The sequence below is a fragment of the Prionailurus viverrinus genome, chromosome B1 (assembly GCF_022837055.1).
Source record: "Prionailurus viverrinus isolate Anna chromosome B1, UM_Priviv_1.0, whole genome shotgun sequence".
Lineage (NCBI taxonomy): Eukaryota > Metazoa > Chordata > Mammalia > Carnivora > Felidae > Prionailurus > Prionailurus viverrinus.
This window is the reverse complement of record NC_062564.1, coordinates 63095204-63114135: the sequence shown is the minus strand read 5'-3', so window position 1 is coordinate 63114135 and position 18932 is coordinate 63095204. Positions and strand designations below refer to the sequence as shown.

Here is an 18932-nt window from a genome sequence, read left to right as displayed (position 1 = left end):
AATTAACTTTACAAATACTAATATAGAGATTTGGTCATGTAAATACATTTTAATATGTTTTTGTTTATTTTCTTATTTGGGATTCTATCAGAGAGGATTATTATTTTCCATTTAAAAATTTTGTTTCATAATTTATAAATGCCTTCCACTGACTTCTGGTTAATCTTTGTGTGGGCTTAAAGCACTCATTTTTTTTTCCTAGTTGGCTATTGTTCGTACATCATGCATCTTAACTGTTCAGTTTGCTAAGTTTTAGCAAATGCATACACCCAAATCAGGATATTGAACCTTTGTAATTTCAAGCTTCTTTCTAATAAATTTCTTACCCCTGACTCCAGGCAACCATTGATAAGATTTCTAAGTTTTGCCTGTTATTGAACTTTATATAAATAGAATCACACAGAATGTATTCTTTTGAGGCTGACTTCTTTGGCACAACATAATATTTGTGAGATTTATCTGTGTTGCTGCAAGTTTCAGTAGTTAGTTCCTTTTTATAAATACTGAATGTTCCATTGTATGGGTTTATTGCAGTTTTGGGGGGTGATAATGGACCTGTATTTAACGTTTTGGATTGTCTTGGAGCGCCTGGGTGGCTCAGTCAGTTGAGCGTCTGACTTCAGCTCAGGTCATGATCTCGTGGTCTGTGGGTTCAAGCCCCACATTGGGCTCTGTGCTGACAGCTCAGAGCCTGGAGCCTGCTTCGGATCCTGTGTCTCCCTCTCTCTGGGCCCCTACCCTGCTCACTCGCGTGCGTGCGCACTCTCTCTTTCTCTCTCAAAAATAAATAAACATTAAAAAAAATTAAAGTTTTGGGCTGTTATGAATAGGATTTAAGGCACTTTGATAAAGAAGGTTGAGAAATACATAGTCTATAATTAAGCTGTGGTTAGGCTCAGGGAGAGGCTAATCAGTAAGATAGATAAAGTTATTAAATTGTCTATTAAATGTGATTTTTTTTTTTGCTTGACATGTGCTTTCTTATCATATATTTTCTCACTTTTTATTCTCCAGCAATAATTTTATCCTGTGATCTCTCTTTCATGTCAAGCCTAGGCTTTGACAGTTTGGGAGATGATAGTATATGAATATTGATTACAGACATGGTTGGAAAGAGAGAATATAAATTTGGTGAAAAATGACATGCAACAGAAAAAATCATTTGTCTAAGGAGGAAGAGTGTGTTATGGATGTGCGTGTTTGTGTGCATACATGCATGGGTGTCTATGTGGTTTATTTGTGAAAACAAACAAACAAAAATCTTCAAAAAGTATTATCAGTCTCTTTGGTCTTAAAAAAATTCCACTGGAATAGACTTGGTAATCTGCAGGGGTGGAGAGGCTCTGAATAGTAGAAATCAATTTAGAAAGAAGATGGAAAAGGAGCGGGCAAAGACAGAAAGGTGAGAGGGAGAGGGGAAGAGGGGAAAGACCAAGAGGGAGGAGAGGAAGAGGGAGTTGTGTATAATAAAGCAACATAGTACCCTGGAGAGTGATTTGGATTACTTTCCCTGGTCTAAGGAATGACTGCCACAGAAAGACAGTGAAGATAACTTATTGGGACAGTTTGGCATTTCTCATGCACAGTTGTAAATACATCCATGCAGCACCTTTGAAAAGCCGGAAGTGTCACTAGTCCCTCGTACTAAGACTCATCACCTTTATTGATAACATTGGCCCCTTAAACTTGCTTGCTTTTATTTGTTTCTTTAAAAAATATTTTTGAAGCCTGCTGACAGGACTTTTTGGTCCCTGTGTTCTTCTTTAGACAGTGCATTGATGCCTCAGTCTCACCACCAGTTTAAATTCTGTTTTTGGAAGGTGGATGTGAAATCACTGACAGTCTGTTGGTCTGTTCTTTGGTTATTCATGAAATTCTGAGGTTGTGGAAAGGAAGAATCCTGGAGAATCCAGGGGAGATACAGGGGAAATTTTGATCTATAATAGGAGTAAAATGCATGATCAGTTAGTCAAGAGACTAGTACTCATGTTTTTTTATTTGTAGTGATTTTGGAGAGGAAGGACTAAAGGAGAGGAAATTAAAGTGGATTAATTCTGATAAATGGTAGCGGAAATAGAATAAAATATTCATTGAGGAAGAAGGGGCTGCCTACCTTCCCTGTTCCAGCCACTTTGCTAAAGTACTGATCTCATTTAGTTTTTACAACATCTTGGACACCGAATTGTTTTTGACAGCTTAGAGAATTGCAGCTCAGAAGGGTTAAGTGGTTTTCTTGGCTCACACAGCTAGCACTCAAGACCAGAGTTCTCTGCCTCTTGAGCCTGTGGTATGGCTTCCATTCTCCATTCTTTTCATGCTAACTCTATTCTGCCCCTGAGGCTTTATAGGAATTTAGTGACAGATGGGGATTAAAATCTATAGCTCTTGAGTCCTCCAGTGCCTCTAGACTCTATTTTTATTTAAAAAAATTTTTTTTTTGTTTATTTATTTTGAGGGAGAGAGAGAAAGCGAAAGAACAAGGGAGGGGCAGAGAGAGAGGGAGAGAGAGAGAATCCCAGGCAGGCTCTGCGCTATCAGCACAGAGCCCGATGCAGGACTCAAACTCATGAACTGTGAGAGCACAACCTGAGCCAAAAACAAGAGTCAGATGCTTAACCCACCGAGTCACCCACGTGCCCCTAGACTGTAGACTTTGAGATCCAAAGACCACTTTGAAGGGCTGGAGTGCTGGGATGATGGAAATTACACATGCCCTTACTAAATGGAAGCACTACCTATTAGAATCCAAGCTCTAGGATGGCTGGTATATTTGTACATTCTGTTCATTGCCATTGCCCTAGGACCTACACTAGTGACTGGACCCTAGACTATGTGCTCAATAAGTATTTCTTAGGTGAGTAATCAGGAACTGCCCATAGGATAGGCATGTTTGATGAATAGAAGTTGAGCCCGGCAGGAGGTCCTTGCAGAACAAGAGGAGAAGGGAGCCTGGGAACAAGGCTTTATTTTCTGGGCTGGCACCCAGGGGCAGCATTTCAGCCTCCAGGAGAACTGCTCCATGCACAGTGAAGTAGGGCCACATTGCTGATGCCCACTAGGAGAGGGTCCTAGTTACAGGAAGGTGGGCTGGAACTTTGTCCAGGAAACAAAGCATCAAAGTACCCAGTGTCACATTAGCACTGACATGAAGTCGACCAGGTTGTGCTGCTTGTTAGTTAGAGCCCAGACGTTCTCTCTGATTAGAGACAGGATTGGATCCAGATCCAGTGCTGCCAGCTATAGAACTGAGAGATGTGAGGGCAGGGAGCCAATCTGTTGTTAAAAAGACCAGTGCGCCACTGTCTCTACGTCCATTATGTGTTAGAAAAAATAAATTGTGTGGAAATGTTCTGTTGTTTGTTTTTTCTCTGTCAACATTGTTTTACTAATCAAGTTCCTTGAGACTTGATGTCTATTAAGTTTTTCTAATATGAGTATAGGTTAGAGCAGTGTGTCAATCCAATTTTATAATATTGTATGTTATTGCAAATATTTTAGAAATATTAGTTTTTTTAAACCATTATTATTCTTCATTGTCATTGATTATAATGTTTCATCATGTGGTTTAACATAATGCACTTAATTGTTGCCATATTTCCATAGTTGTTTCTGGTTTTTCCCCCAGGAACTCTTATAAATAATGCTAAAGTAAAATTTATGGATTTAGTCTGTTCCAATTTTTGAACTATTTTCTCAGGGTAGATTTTCAGGAACTTACTTCCAGTATCAAATGCTTTAAACTTTTATATTTTTTGGTACCTTTGATGAATACTGCCTATTTCCTTTCTTTAAAAATTTTTTTAAAATGTTTATTTGTATTTGAGAGAGAGAGAGAGAGAGAGAGAGAGAGAGTGCACAAGTGGGAGAGGGGCAGAAAGAGACCGAGACAAAATCGGAAGCAGGTTCCAGGCTCTGAGCTGTTAGCACAGAGCCTGACATGGGGCTTGAACCCACAGGCCGTGAGTTCATGACCTGAGCTGAAGGCGGACGCTCAACTGACTGAGCCACCTAGGTGCCCCTTGTCTATTTCCCTTCTAAGAGAGTTGACTAGTTTACAGCGAAGGCAAAAATGTGATAGAGGCCAAGGCTTACTGTACCTTGACCTGAATATATGTTGTTAAAAGTAGCAATAGTTATAAAATGCGGTCTCATTATTTTAATTTATATTTACTTAATAACTAGTGGGATATCAAACATATTTCCCATTTTCTTTTGTAAAAATATTTATTTTGGGGAGAGCACAAGCGGGGGAGGGGCAAAGACTGGGGAACAGAGGATCCAAAGTGGACTCTGTGCTGACAGCAGTGAGCCCAATGTGGAGCTCAAACTCACGAACTGCAAGATCATGACCTGAGCTGTAGTCGGATGTTCATCCAACTGAGCCACCCATGTAGGTGCCCCTGTATTTCCCTTTTTCACATGCTGTGTTTGTTCTTTTCCAAAGTGTCCTGGATTGTATCTTTTACTTTGGGAATATTTGCTCAAAAAAGAAAGCAACCTTATGCTCTTTGGAAATGATCTGTCATAGAACATCATCTTGTGAGGGAGAAAGGAAATCCTGGCATTCTCTTGTCATGGGATTGGATGTTGGATTCAATCTGAGAAGCAATGCCTTGAATTGGAGCTAATGCTCTACTCTACCATGTGTCAGGCACTGTGTTGAATGGTAGGCCATCTTATTTAATTTTTTTTCAACAACTCTACAAGGTAGGTGCTGTCTTTGTTATACATTTGAGCCACTGTTGAATAAGTTAGAAATTTTAGAGAAAACTTAGGTTAAAAAGAATGGAAAAAGCAGTTGTTAAAAGGGTAGTATAGGATAGGTGGTTTTCAGCCTGTGGGAAAGCCGCATTGCCCACATATTTCCTCTTTCCATACTTCTTTTGCCTTTTCGCTTCATTTATTATACCATTGGAAATGACCTCAGTTACAGATGTATTCTGCTTAAGAGTTAGCATCTCTTAAAACATTAAATATCCCTGGAAGGGATTTGTCCTGGAAGGTGATGCATTATTAGCAATTAGTATGAATTAATAATAAGACGGCTTTCATTTTGACTCTGCTGGCAGTAGCTATCTCGAGGGATGGAGCTTGGGGTGCGGGGTGTTGGGAGGAGAGAGGTGAGGTCAGTATATTTACAGGATGAAACACTTAGCAGTCAGGAAAGGCAGATCTGTGTGGAGAACCATAGCTGGGTGCACAGAGCAGAGGCTGACTCCTGGTGGCCAAGGTTTAGGGCTTTGAGTTGTAAAAGTGTGAATGAGGTGGCAGGATGCCAAGGGCACACACTTCCTATTTCAAAATTCTGCCCCCAGCTAGGCCTGCACCCCAGAAGGAGGAAGGAAACTTTCTTTCTCCTTCTTTCCTGCACCCAGTGCCCCATAGGGTCACAGCAGTCAAGTAGTAATATTATATTCTTTGATACTGTGATTTATTACTTTTCAATACTGTTTCTATGATTAAATGAGTAGTAAGCAGCCAATTGAAAAAGTAAACTTGTGAAACATGACTTATTTATAATTTGGAGACTAAATGCAGATTTTGGAAGATATATGCTAATGAAAGTTATAGGTTTTCTTTCGTAGTGAGACTTTTTTGGTCCAACAACATAGAGCTTCTTTAAGTTTGGGGATAATTTCTTCTGTCTCTGCGTGCTCTTTGAACAGCTGTCTCCTTTTTTGTTTCCAGGTCATTCCTGACACACAAGGCCCTTCCTTACTCTGTAAACAAACAGGTGCTTCTCATGTGAATATAAAATGGCTGGGAAATTAATAAAAAACCTGCTTTTTAGCAGTAAACCTACTGTAAAGTTAACAGTGACTGAGCTGTTTCATATTTGCATACTTTCATAGACATCTGGAAATCTTGTCTATGGAGCAGTCAGACCCCTTGGTAGTCTCTTCTAATAAACACACTGCTAATGGCTCAGGATTTAAAAGACTTACTACATAAATTATTTCCCCCTATGGAGTAAATGCCCGAGCTGAAAATAAATTGCAGATCCTAATAGCCAAGCAGAAGGAGTGTACTTGTCTAAGCGAAACATCTTCTGTATAATTTGGCTTGTCAAACAAAGTGAAGTAGGATGAAAGCATCTTACTTTAAAATGTGCAGCTGGTGTAAGAGTGTCACACGGGTGCTAATTGTTTGTCTCGGGTGTCTTCTGTGTCTAGTGTTCTACTTGTCTTCTCTAATCAGTGGTAGCTTTTCCCCTGCTTCTTTTGTTCATTGCAGAAAATGTCTCCACAGTGTAAAATGCTTAGGCTTTTATTGTCTCCCTATTTTGGAAATCAGCATATCTAGGTGAAAATAAATGGTTTCTATTTGCTGAAGTGATAGATTTTAAGTTTATTTAATCAGCTGGTCATGTTCTATTACTTCATGTTTTTCCCAGCACTTGGAGATAGCGCTATTCACGTGAACAGGAAGAGTAATGTGTAGAGCCTCCATAACACTCTGCAGAACACTAGTTTGATGATCATAGGCCTTTGAGACTCCTGATACTCAGAGTACAGGTCAAACTGAAACAATGTCTGGCAAGCGGTGGGTGATAATTATTAAATAAATAGCTCCCTTCACCATTGCTATATTGTCTGGAGTTCTAGAGATCCAGAAAGACAGTCTTTTGTTTGTTTCTCCCCGACTTTCTCTTAAATAATATGTGACTATTTAAATGGTACATATTCATTATTGAAAATTTAGGAAATGCAAATAAAAAGAAGTAAATACAAAGTCTTAACACTACCACTAACCAGAGATGATCCCTGTTAACAGTTGCAGTATATTTATATTCCTCTAGTGCTCTTTATGTTGTTGTGTTTGTGTGTTTACAAAGAAGCGGATTGTATTGTATATTTTGTTTAGAAATTATCTTTGTATACTGAATGTATTAGGAATATTTTTCCAGGTCATTAGATATGTGTCTATGTCTTTTAATATTTACAAAGTATTCAATTTTACTGATAGTACAGAATCTACTTCATCTGTCTCTTGTTATTGGACATTTGAGTTCTTTTCAATTTTAATAGTATAAACAGCACTGTAATTCATCTTCTTATAACTAAGTATATTCACATTTACAGCTTATTCCATGTGCAGTGTAATGGCCTGGGGTTTCCCTGAAAGCAAGATTTCGTACAGTTAGTTTATTTGGAAAGTGATCCAAGAGAGCAACAGTGAATGAATAGGGAATTTGAATTGGAAAGGAGGGAAAACCAATTCAAAGTGTGGTATAGATCTGGTCACAGCTAAAATGTAAGATGTTTGTTCTTACCAGGACCTTCTGAGGAGGCTTATGAAATGTGTCTCAGAAGTATCTGCTTGGGAAAAAAGAGGAGAAGCATTTAGCTGTCATCTTTCCTTAGACCATTCTCCATAGGTCAGGGTGGCCCCATAAACATTATTTCCCCTGTGCTTCCAGATAGTGCAGGTGTGAGTCCCCAGTGCATTCCCTGGCTAGGAAGACAGGGAGAGCTATGGTAGGAGGTGGGGTGAGGCACAGTGAAGTTACATTTTCACAAAGGTGATCAAAGTCTACTTGGACCTGGTTGCTGCAGTGTTGGCTTGAGCAAGAGTTGGGGCTGAAAGGATTTGCAGTAGGTCACAGGTGTCCCATATAGACACAGCCTAGAAATACAGTTTGTATTTCTGGGTTAAAGGACATCCAAATTTGTATCTCTTTTAAAATACAAATACCTATGAGAGTAACACGTTAATTTACATTCAGGTTGATTCATTTATTATACATCTAGATATTCTTGTAGTGCCTGAGGTTACAATGGGGGTAAACAGATGTGGTCCCAGAGCATATATTCTTTTGCAGAGAGAGAGATAGTAAACATGAGAGCAGATACATAAAATCATTTCTGACATTGGTAAGTGTTACAAAGCAGATGAAATGGTGTGATGCTGTTAGTAGTGACCTGAAAGGGACTGAGAGATCATGGTGAAAACACCAGGGTCTGAGTGGAGAAGCTCCAGGTTGATAGAATAGAACTAAAGGGGAAACAAGGGAGGAGGCTGCTGGAGGGAGAGGTAAAGGCTGGGCCCCAAGACACACTGCCAACTTTGTATTTTTTCTTAGGGCTCAACATAATCGAGAGAAATATTTCAGCTTTTGGAGTGTGGCCGTCCCTTTAGTATATATGGGAATAGAATATATGGGAATTAATCACTTTTTGATTCTTAGAATACATCATTAACATTTGTATTATATAACAAATATAATTGCTTTTTCTTTGATGTTTTAGAATATACTTTAGATCATAGAGCACCGTAGGGTTATTTTAATCAATTTCAGGGTTAATACTAGTGTATGGAAAAATGGAACAAGTGGAAATTTCCATTGGGTCATAATGCTATGTGGCTGGAGGTTTATTGTGTCAATATGATTCCACTTCATATAAGAAGCAGCACTATTCAGCTGTACCTTTGCTCTAGGGAGCTCAGAAAAATTAGTTTTAAAGGCACAAATTTATTCTTCAGACCTCTTAATTACAATGCCCAAGGTATTTTTGTGACCTAAATAACAAATTAAGAAACCACTTCTTTACATTGCTGGGTGTTACCGACATTTGTTACTAAGAGTAGAGTTTATCCACTCTGTAGAAAATATGCCATGGGACTGTGATAGCCCCAGATTAAAGCACTTCCTTCCTTTTAGTGGTATGTAAAAACCGTAAAAATCAGAATGCTATCAGATATTGAAGGATTAATGTGACCTCTCAATTCAGAGTTTTCTAAAGTTTAGTAATTTGTGTGTACTTTCATGATTTTGCTATATTCTATACTGCTGACACTGGTAAATACTTGATGTTTTCTCTACATTGGCTCAGTTCTTGTTTAAATAAATCGTATTTAAAATCGTATTCCTAACTATTGACATCAGAATGTTTATGTGTGCCATCTAAAAGCGTTACAACTCACTTTGGTTAAATACTGCTCTTAGAGCGGACTCTACCTGTTCCATATGAGGTGTGTGACTTTGGGCAAGTTACCCATCTTCTCCAGCCCTCTATATTCACTTGTGTGAAATGGAGACAATCAGATATTATTGCATGCCAAGTGCTTAGCACAGTGCCTGAGGTAGTAATTACTCAGTAAATGGAACCAATTGCAAGAATGGGTTGTTGAAATGATTGTGGTCTTTATTACTCTTGCTGAAAAGAGCAGTATTGGAGATTTAAAAATTGGACAAGGACTTCCATTCTGCACCTACAGATAGGGCCCAAGGTAGTAGAAAGAACAATAGACCAAAGAGTTGGTAAATTTGATTATATGCTCAGCTTTCCACTGACCAGCTGTATGACTTGGTCATGTCTTCTGGCTTCCTCTGGGATTTGATTTCTTTATCAGACAAATTAGAAGGTTTGATTTGATTTGATCTCGAGGCAACCAGCTCACAGGCTGCCAACTGAGTGGTTCTGATTGTAAGAGGTGGTTCATCTGAAATTAGAAGCATTTTTATTTTGTTTTGTTTTTTGCTGGCTATCTAATACATAAAGTAGGTGTGGCCCTGGCTGCTTTCCTGTTTTCAGCATGAGTGACTGTGGGTCATGTTAGTAAGCCTGGGCTAGTTATTCATTGTTTTTGAAGCTGTACATAGTTAATACTTAGGAGCTATTGAAATTCAGTCCTAGTAAAATTATGTCATAAAACTGAGGCAATTTTAAAGGATTTACTGACAACGAAATTATGAGTAGGCTTGTTTTATACATTTGACTAACCTTTAAGGTGCATGTAACATAGTTTGCCAAACATGGAACCACTTGACTCATCATTGTCATTTAAAAATTAAAATTATACGTGAGTTTCTAGCTACATGGCTTACAATTGGAATAACTTTTCTATTCCTGGTGTATGTATTACACAGTTTTATGAATTTCAGTCTCCTGATGAGGTAGATCTGCGCTTGGTAGTGATGAAGTTGCAAGTAATGAAACAAAAATTTTAAAAGCTTGCTGTAGCTGCTTTTCTTAGATGGATATATATACACATGAGGGAGTAGATGTATTAGTTAGCATTGTATGAATCAATCACTAATTTTTTTCACTGAAGAATGTATTTTAGAAACTGTCCCATTCATATAGTTTCCTCATTCTTTTGAATGACTGCAGAGTATTCCATTAAATGGATGATATTGTTTAATTGGTCTCCTCACAATGGACATTTAGGCTTTACCCTCACTTTTGCTATTACCCAGAGTAGTGCTCCAAGTGCTCCAAATAATGTCTTGTGCATGTGAGATTTTGTGCATTTATCAGTGTATCTATAGGTTAAATTGCTGGGTTAGAGGATTGTGCATTTGTATTTTTTTCTTTTAATTATTTGAGAGAGAGGGAGAGACGCTGTGAACGGGGTGGGGGGGGGGAGGAGAAGAAGAGCGAGAATCTTAAGAGGCTCCACACTGCGTGAAGCCCAGCACGGTGCTCAGACTCATGACTTTGGGATCATGACCTGAGCAGAAATCAAGAGTCAGCTACTCAACCGACTGAGCCACTCAGGCGCACCCGTGCATTTGTAATTTTGACTGAAATGGGCAAATTGTTTTTCAAGAACGTTGAAGCCAGTGCCTACCACCAGTGCATGAGTGAGCTCATTTCTGCTCAGCCATGTTTTTCCCCCAAAACTCCTGCCTTTTCTACATTACCAAGCAGTTTGAATACTACTCTACCTCACTGGATTGTCCCTGGGAAAATGCTGATCAGATGGGTAATCATTACTACTTGTGCAAATTTCACAGAGATTGAATCTTACACTGAAGACCACTTTCTTAACTGTATGTGTTCGCTGAATTAAATGGCAGCACTCTTAAGCATCTTGGAATGTATTTTATGTTGCTTCAGAGCACAATTATACGCGTGTGGGAAAACCTCCCATTTGCAAATTATCAACAACTAAAGGTTTCCATGGAGATCATTTCTCATAACATAATGAAACACACTATACATATTATACAAAAGATTTGGCCATAAGCAGCATTATTTGCACTTTATTTTTCTTAAACTCAGAAGGAAAAGCCCACTAGATACTGTTTGTATGTTTTTAGAGAAAACTATTAGTTGGTACAGTTGCACTAAAACATAAAGTTATTTTCTCAGTCTTTAATTCATGACCATTTGCATGCATGTGGGTTAACACACATGCAGCCTTTAGATTTGAGAGGTAATACTGTGGTTCCTTAAAAAAAAAAAACAGAGTAGTTTCTGTTATGCAAAGACACAAACATATTCTTTCTTTTCCACATTTAGGACTTATTACATAGATACAGGAAAATTATAAAAGATTTCTAGAACTACTGTTTCTTTTCTCTTTTTCCCTTTGGGCTATAGCTTGGCAGATATAAGAGTCAATTCCTGAAGGAACTTAGGTTTTATTTATTTTTTTATGCCAATGTGATCTTTTCTAAAATTGACCATTGTTCTAATAGTTGAGGCTTATTTTTTCTTTTGCCTTTGTAAAAGAACAGCAGATGTTCAAGAACTTCATTTTTTATAAGTTTTCCCACTTAATTTGACTTTCAGATGTGATACTTAACATAGCTTCACACTGATTCACTTACAAGAAAAAGCATTTCCATTATTGACCTATTTGAAAAGTAGTTGTGGTATTGAATATAGTATTTATAGTAAAGATACTGGTTAAGTCCCATAGAAAAACCTATAATTAATACAAAATCTCGTGGAGTTACTCAAATAAAAATACAAATTTAAAAGTTGATATTAGGTAATTACCTTTTGTGTTTTCTTTTTTAGCACATATATTACATTTGAGAGAAACTGCTTGTACAGAGACTGTTGAATTTAAAACTGCTCCGTCCTCTTAAGGAAAGCAGCTTGTTGTGCTCTTCAGACAGTGGGAGAACAAAATGAGGCTTTGTTGTGATATGTATTACTTTGGGCTCATGCCTTCCCTACAAATCGCTGAAACTCATGACTGCTTGAATTAAGGGGAAAAAACATTTTCACTGAACCGTATAGCACCCCCTAGCATCCTAATAATTTATATTTTTAAAATTCAAAGGTGCATTTGGTTTATGCTTATAAACGGAACCATTAATCTAATATGATCTCCTATCTCTTATATTCTTATGGCCAGGAAGAGATCCTTGAAAGATACTGTAGAAATTATGGGGGAATGTGGGCATCACCCTTTTGGTAAATGGTTGTTGCATTCCTTTTCTATGGAGTGTTTGGGTCTGGATGCAGTTAAATTCTGCCTGCATCTGTTGTGCCCTGGGTAGGAGTGGTAAGTAGTGACTGTTCTTTCATCCACCTGCCTAACTGCTTCCTTGGATGTTGCAGGTACTTCTCCCAGCAGCTGGGCTGTTACAGTTACAGGATGTGAAGAAGACTTGCTGTGAATTTTTGGAATCTCAGCTTCACCCTGTCAACTGCTTAGGAATTCGGGCTTTTGCTGATATGCATGCGTGCACAGACCTCCTGAACAAAGCCAACACCTATGCAGGCAAGTAGAGTAGACCTCAGCTGAGTTTGAGACCGGGAGGAATCTGGAACTCTTGAGTTCTGATAAAATTCTGTAGTAATTTCTGGAAAGTTATGTCATGTTTCTGGATCTGAACCTTATAAAAATCCATTTAAAATCTTATAATGTATCACTGCATAATTAAAGCATACTTATAAAATTCTGACCTCAAAAAACTCTATAAATTGGTATTGAGTCTAAAGAATAGAATAGCAGTTTTATGCAAGTATTGAATCTCTATATCTCTTTCTTTCAAACTGTCAAATTAACAGGCATATGAGAAAATATTTGCATATGAAACTAAGTCATTTTATTTCTATGGCTTCTTACACCTTTTTCTTGCACCCAGGAGAACAATCTAGTGGCTTAACCATTTTCAAGGTGATGAAATCTAGTTGCCTTTGGGTAGAGTGGAAAAGTAGATTTGAAATATAGGCAGCTTTCTCCTTAGACAACAGTTCTCAGGACCTCCTGCTGGCGCCCTCCTGTGGCAGAGGGCAGCCCTTTGCCCTTGTCAAGGAAGCCATCACTTCAGTTGCTGTGTAGGGACCCTCTGATCCCCCCATCACTCCAGTCTAGGAGGAGAGTTTCTTGTTATAGCTTTGGATGTAGCTAAAGTACACAAAAGTAACCTCTAATTGATTTTTCCTCTGAGTTTATAAGCATTTAAAAATATATGTATTAAAAGTGATTATTAGGAAGCTTCTAATTTTTTAAATCATCTTTGAGAAGATAAGCCTGATAGAAGTTATAACCACCATCTCTGTCCTGTATTTGTGAGACCCAATAAAACAGAACCCTAAAACTTCCTTCAGCCTTCAAACGCAAGAGCCCCTTGTCTAAACTGTTCCACTGTGCTTACTCTGATGGGTAAGGGACATCGTGGCACATAGACCTGGGCAAGGTGAGTGTGTGTGTGTGTGTGTGTGTGTGTGTGTGTGTGCGCGCGCGTGCGCGCGCGCACCCACGCACAAAGCATTGGAGATGAGTATTCCTAGAATCTCTGTTGCATTTTTTCAAAGAAATAATGGTTAGGTGGCTAGTTGGAAAGAAAAGAAAACCACAGTGCTGCAGAGAAACATAAAAGGTCCAGTAAGTTTGAACTTTATAGATTTCTTAGGGTGACCTGACTGACCTGACTACCCTTTATAAAATTCTTTCAGTGAGAAAATCTGATCTGAATTTCAGAAAGCTTAGTTAGAGATGAACTTTTAGCACATAACCCTTCTGTAAGTTGGGGAATGCCTATAATATGTAATGATATTCATGTAATCCTTTTGAGTGGGATGAGGCATTTTAAGAAAAACCAAAGATAAATTTGGATTCAGTGATGTGTTCCAGTGTTCTTCAGCTGTTCTTCAGCTAAATAGAAAAGTTTCCTTCTAAATCTGTAAGATCCATTAACTCTAGACATAATGTGCCTGTTATAAGTGATTTATATTGGGAGAATGAAGGAAGCTTGTATATTTTTGGATTTTTTTTTTTTCCTGCAGGAAACAATCACTGTTTAACATATCTTTCTTGGGCAGCTTGTTGTCTCATATTACTTGATACACATTACTGACTTTTAAGAGGTAGGGAGAGGGGCTGGGGCAGAATGAGTAAAGCAGGATTCATGCAAAAGATGTCCACACATGATTCACATGATATACTGGAACTCCTAGTTCTGCTCCTGTCAGAACCAACTCAGGTACTGTGTGTTTAGGAGATTTTTATGAGATTTAATTATTTCTTTCTCTTATTTAAAATCTTAAATGTATTGTTATAAAGTATAAAATATGAACAATTCTCTACTAGAATTTGAACACTTCTGTATCTTGGTTTGTAGAGTCTTTCTTCATAATTATGCAAAGACATTTTCATGGAGAGTTTATTGTCATTTTCAGCAAAATTATGAAGCTAGACTCCATGCCCAATGTGGGGCTTGAATTCATAACTCTGAGATCAAGAGTTGCATACTCTACCAACTGAGACAGCCAGGCTCCCCTTAATTAATTAATTAGTTAATTAACATTTGAGAGAGAGAGAGAGAGAGCACAAGCGGGGGAGAAGGAGAGAAAGAGAATCCCAAGCAGGCTCCATGTTCAGTGTGGAGCTCGACGTGAGGCTCATGACCTGAGCTGAAATGAAGAGTCAGATGCTCAACTGACTGAGCCATCCAGGTGCCCCAGTTCTCAGCTTTTAATGTTCTATATTTTAAATCAAAGTCTAGTCTTAAAAGATACACTGTTTTTATACCATGCATTTGAATCTTATATTTGCTTGAGTTTATAAGTAACATTTTACAGCATTTTTTATTATGAAAAACTGTGACACATATAAAAATAGAATATTCATCATTGAACTTTAAATGTTGTAAATTCATGGAAAATCTTGTTCAACTATATATCCCTCTGTTATTAACTATCCCCCTCCTCTGTTGTTATTTTTTATGTCATTTTTAACGAAATCTAATGTATATGTAGAAGAGTACAAATGGTAGGTCTACATCTTGATGAATTTTTGCATCTTCTTGTATTATTTGAAGCCATTCTGTCATATTATCTATATATTTCACTCATAATTTTAAAGAAATAAAATTGCATTGACCAACTTCATGTAATGAAACTATCTCCATATACTTTGGTATATTAATAACAAGCTTTCTGAATTATGTAATTCAGTAGACTACTAAAAAACAGTTGTTCTTCCTAGTGAAAATATCTGATTGTTGTTTATATCTTAAGCAGATAGGAGGTGGGGAGGTCAGGAGTCCTTGCAGGAAGGTAACTTTTTTTTTCTGTTGTGAACAAATGATAGTTTTTTAGTCCTTCCCTTCTTTCTTTGTACAATTCAAGCACTTTTTGCATCCAGAAAGTCTGCCCAAATTCTTCAGTTACTTTCACGTTCAAACAATCCAGCATGTGAAAAGATCTGGGCCCGGGGCGGGGGGGGGGGGGGGTGGTGAAGGGAGACAGTGACAACTGAGAAAGTTAATATGTTACTTTTTCATTTTTCTGTCCTAGATAGTGGGCTAGGTAGGCCTGTGACAGGCCTTTCTAGGAAGGAAAGGAAAGGAAAGGAAGGGGAAGGGGAAGGGAAGGAAGGAAGGAATACAGAGCAATAATAGAAGGGTTCATACAGACATACATACAAGGAAAGAAGAAGGGAGGAGAGAGGGGAGCTGGCAGAGAGGAAGAATGGGAAAGGAAAGAAGGCTTGCTTAACCTCAGGGCACTTTCTGATCCAACGTAGCCTGCACTTCAGAGACTGGAGCGCTCCTGTCCTTTGAAAACTCACCAGAGATTCTGGACAGAAGATCTGCTTTATTCCTTTCTCTTGCAGATTGGAAAAGACCTCTCTGGTGTTTATTATAGTTAAATTAAATTATACAGGTATGATGAAAGAATTAAGGTGTTCCATGGAAATGTCTTCTATGAACTTGTTATTTTTTCATAATATCACATTTTTGAAGAAAGTAAAAATGTGAGAAACCAAGTAGGCAGGATAGAAAGTCTGGGCAGGGAGGGTATAAATCCTTCTATTCATCCTGCTGTACACTCATGGCTTCCGCAGCATGAAGCTGGCAGTCACAGCCTGTCACACTGGCCCACACTGCTTCACCAGGGCATGTAGTGATATGTTCTTCAAATCCTGGACAACTGAGGGCAACCAGACCAGCCAAGGAAATGATTTGCATGTTGAGGCATGGTGTTCTGGACTGTAATCAGCCTTTGTTATGGTCTTGGATGACTATTTTCTTAGCTAAAAAGCTATATGAAATTATGTTTGCTTCAAGCCTGAAAAAGAAAACTTTCACACTTAATTCCAAGTTGTATAGACTTGTTTCGATAATGCTGGATTGTGGATGCTTTTACTTCCCATGTTTTGAGTGGCATCCATATTTAACCATGTCCCAAATCACAAATACCTTTAGCATTTTCCTCAGGATAAAAATATAGAGGAGATAAAAACCGAACTTACTGGTTTTGATGCATTTTAATAGTCCCAGACAGTTTCGGAAGTTAGATTTTAACTTGAAAGTTAGATTTTAACCTTCTATGTTGATAAATAAAAGTTGCCAGTTGTAGAATTATAAAAGAATTTCAAACACACTTAAGGGGAACAGTAGTTTTAGATTCTTACTCATTTCTTCATCTCATCACTCCCTATATGAAAAATTTGAGAAGCTACTTACTATTAGTTCTAAGGGATCTCTGGGGAAATTTGCCATATCGTTTTCAAGCCAGTGCTCCAACTGAAATTCCGGGCTTGGTGAACACTCCTCATTCTTCAGTATTAGGACAACCTGCAAAGAAGTCTTCTCCAGTTACTGCCATACTTTTCAGTTTATTTCTCATTCTACTCTTGCTCTTAACCCTGTTATCTCTTTACATCCTGGGCCTGGATGCCTGGGCTGCCCTCCACTTAGCCTTTGCATTGTGCTTGTACACTGATCTAACTTTTCATATGCCCACCTGCTTTCATGTATGTTCCCTCTCCCTTTGTCTTAAATAAAACTTTGCTCCCTCCCTCCAAACCTGCATGTTGAAGGCAAACTTTTTTAGGAGACTACTCCCCCGACTCACCGGGATACGACTTCAGACTGTTGTTCCGTTCCAGGCACCATCCTCGGTTCTGCACTGGCTGGCTGTCAGGCTACAGCATTCTCTCTGCAGCCTGTTTGCTCTCCAGGCCTGTGTCTGCTTCTGTCTTTGACACCTAGATTGTTTCTTCCCTCTCTACTTCTTTTCTACTGCCATCAGCAAGTTCAAGATCTATATTGTTGACTTCCTTGAGACTCCTTCCTCATAGTTGCTTGTGACTGGCATCTTTCCTATATAAACCTACCTGCCACCTTAGAACACAATTCTGGGGCATGTTGAACCTTGCTGCTATTTGGAATGCCAAGGTCTCAACCTTTGTGCTGACTATATTCCTGCCTTTTCATACTTTTGTATTTCTTCATAAATCTGTGTGCTCTCTGATGCCAGTACTCCAGTAATCTTTTGGCTGTTCAACCTAGACTCAATGGTCAGTCATTTCAAAGCTACCCTCTTTATGCACCTAGCTCCACCCAGACTGCTGGGGGTGATAAGCTCAGTGTGATGTAACCCCTGCTTACAAGGAGTTTATAGGCCAGTAATATTCCACTTACACCCAGATTCACTATGTCCACGTTTTGCCTTATTCTCTTGTAAAAGTAGTTCCTGTAACTTTTTTTGTTTTGTTTTCCTTTCCAGTCAATTTGCTTTAGTCATTTGCTCACTCTTCTGTAATTTAGACTACAAATCACTGCTTGGGGTAAACATCTGTCAAAATAAGCCCATGATTTTGAAGCCTGCCTTTTTGAAAGAAACTTGTGTTAAGAGAGTATTTTTTATTTTTATTTTTTTTTGTTTTTAATGTTTAATTTTAAGAGAGAGACACAGTGCAAGTAGGGAAGGGGCAGAGAGAGAGAGGGAGACACAGAATCCGAAGCAGGCTTCAGTCTCTGAGCCGTCAGGACAGAACCCAGTGCAGGACTCAAACTCACCAACCGAACCGTGAGATCATGACCTGAGCCGAAGTCTGATGCTTAACTGACTGAGCCACGTAGGCACCCAAGAGGGTGGTTTTAATTAATAGTATTACTAGCCTAGATTGTATGATATGCATTAAAGAATAGGTGCTGATTATTTGAGGGTCTATTGCAATGTTAATTTAGTGCTACAGAAGATTCTTCCTTTGGAGAACTGTGAAAGAATTTGATGTACAGCACTTCTTGAATTCATGCCAAGTTAATTGATGCTTCTTACAAGAATTAATCATTTTTATATTTTTGCATTCATTATGGTCCTCATTTGTGTCCTGGTAAACATGCAATCTCTTCTGCTCTGCTTTGTTGATAGTTTTCTCATTGAGATGAGTTAGCTGTTTTTAGATATTACCAAAGCTATCTGTGTTAATGGAGCTGCTGGATATATATATGTAATTTTTTTTTTCCCTAGAGACTAAATAGTATTCAGAATGAAAGAATCACAGAGTATTAGCACTTGTAGGAACCTTAGCAGTTATCTGCTAAGATAACTTTTGTTTTATTAATTAGGAAGATGAAGACCAGAGAGACTTTTATTTTCCCAAAAATACTTTCTCTCTCAGGGATGAGCTGTTTGTGTGTTAAAATACTATTGTTATCCATGCACTTACCTCACTTCTCAGATGGAATTCTGCACCAGATGGAATATAGAGAAATTATAGGAATTCTTCATGGCTTAATTTTGATCAACAAGGTGTTTGGTATTGAGAAATCAAACCTAAAGGGTATTTTGTGGCTTATCACTGTGTACAAAATGGAACAAGAAAAACTTTGGACATTTATTATCAATTTCATTGGACTTAATTTTGGATGAGAGACCAGAACTAATGAACCCAATAAACCTGGTGTAACAAATCCTATGGGTTGTCTTTATTTTTTTTCAGAATTTTTT

General features: G+C 38.2%; 1 protein-coding gene and 1 long non-coding RNA gene across 6 annotated transcripts in view; one reads left to right on the top strand and one right to left on the bottom strand.

The window, feature by feature from the left end:
• The window catches only part of LOC125163534 (uncharacterized), a 71954-nt gene extending 54583 nt beyond the window's left edge, over window positions 1–17371 (bottom strand). The window contains exons 1-2 of the long non-coding RNA XR_007151494.1: window positions 17052–17371; window positions 16661–16771 (exon numbers count right to left, since the gene is read on the bottom strand). This is a non-coding gene — a long non-coding RNA (uncharacterized LOC125163534). The remainder of the gene's footprint in view (window positions 1–16660; window positions 16772–17051) is intronic.
• Window positions 1–18932, top strand: part of KLHL2 (kelch like family member 2) — a 117395-nt gene that overhangs the window by 57097 nt on the left and 41366 nt on the right. For all 5 annotated transcript variants that reach the window (XM_047855430.1, XM_047855431.1, XM_047855428.1 and 2 more), the window contains one exon: window positions 12303–12465. In XM_047855430.1, coding sequence (XP_047711386.1) covers window positions 12303–12465 — 163 coding nt within the window. The remainder of the gene's footprint in view (window positions 1–12302; window positions 12466–18932) is intronic.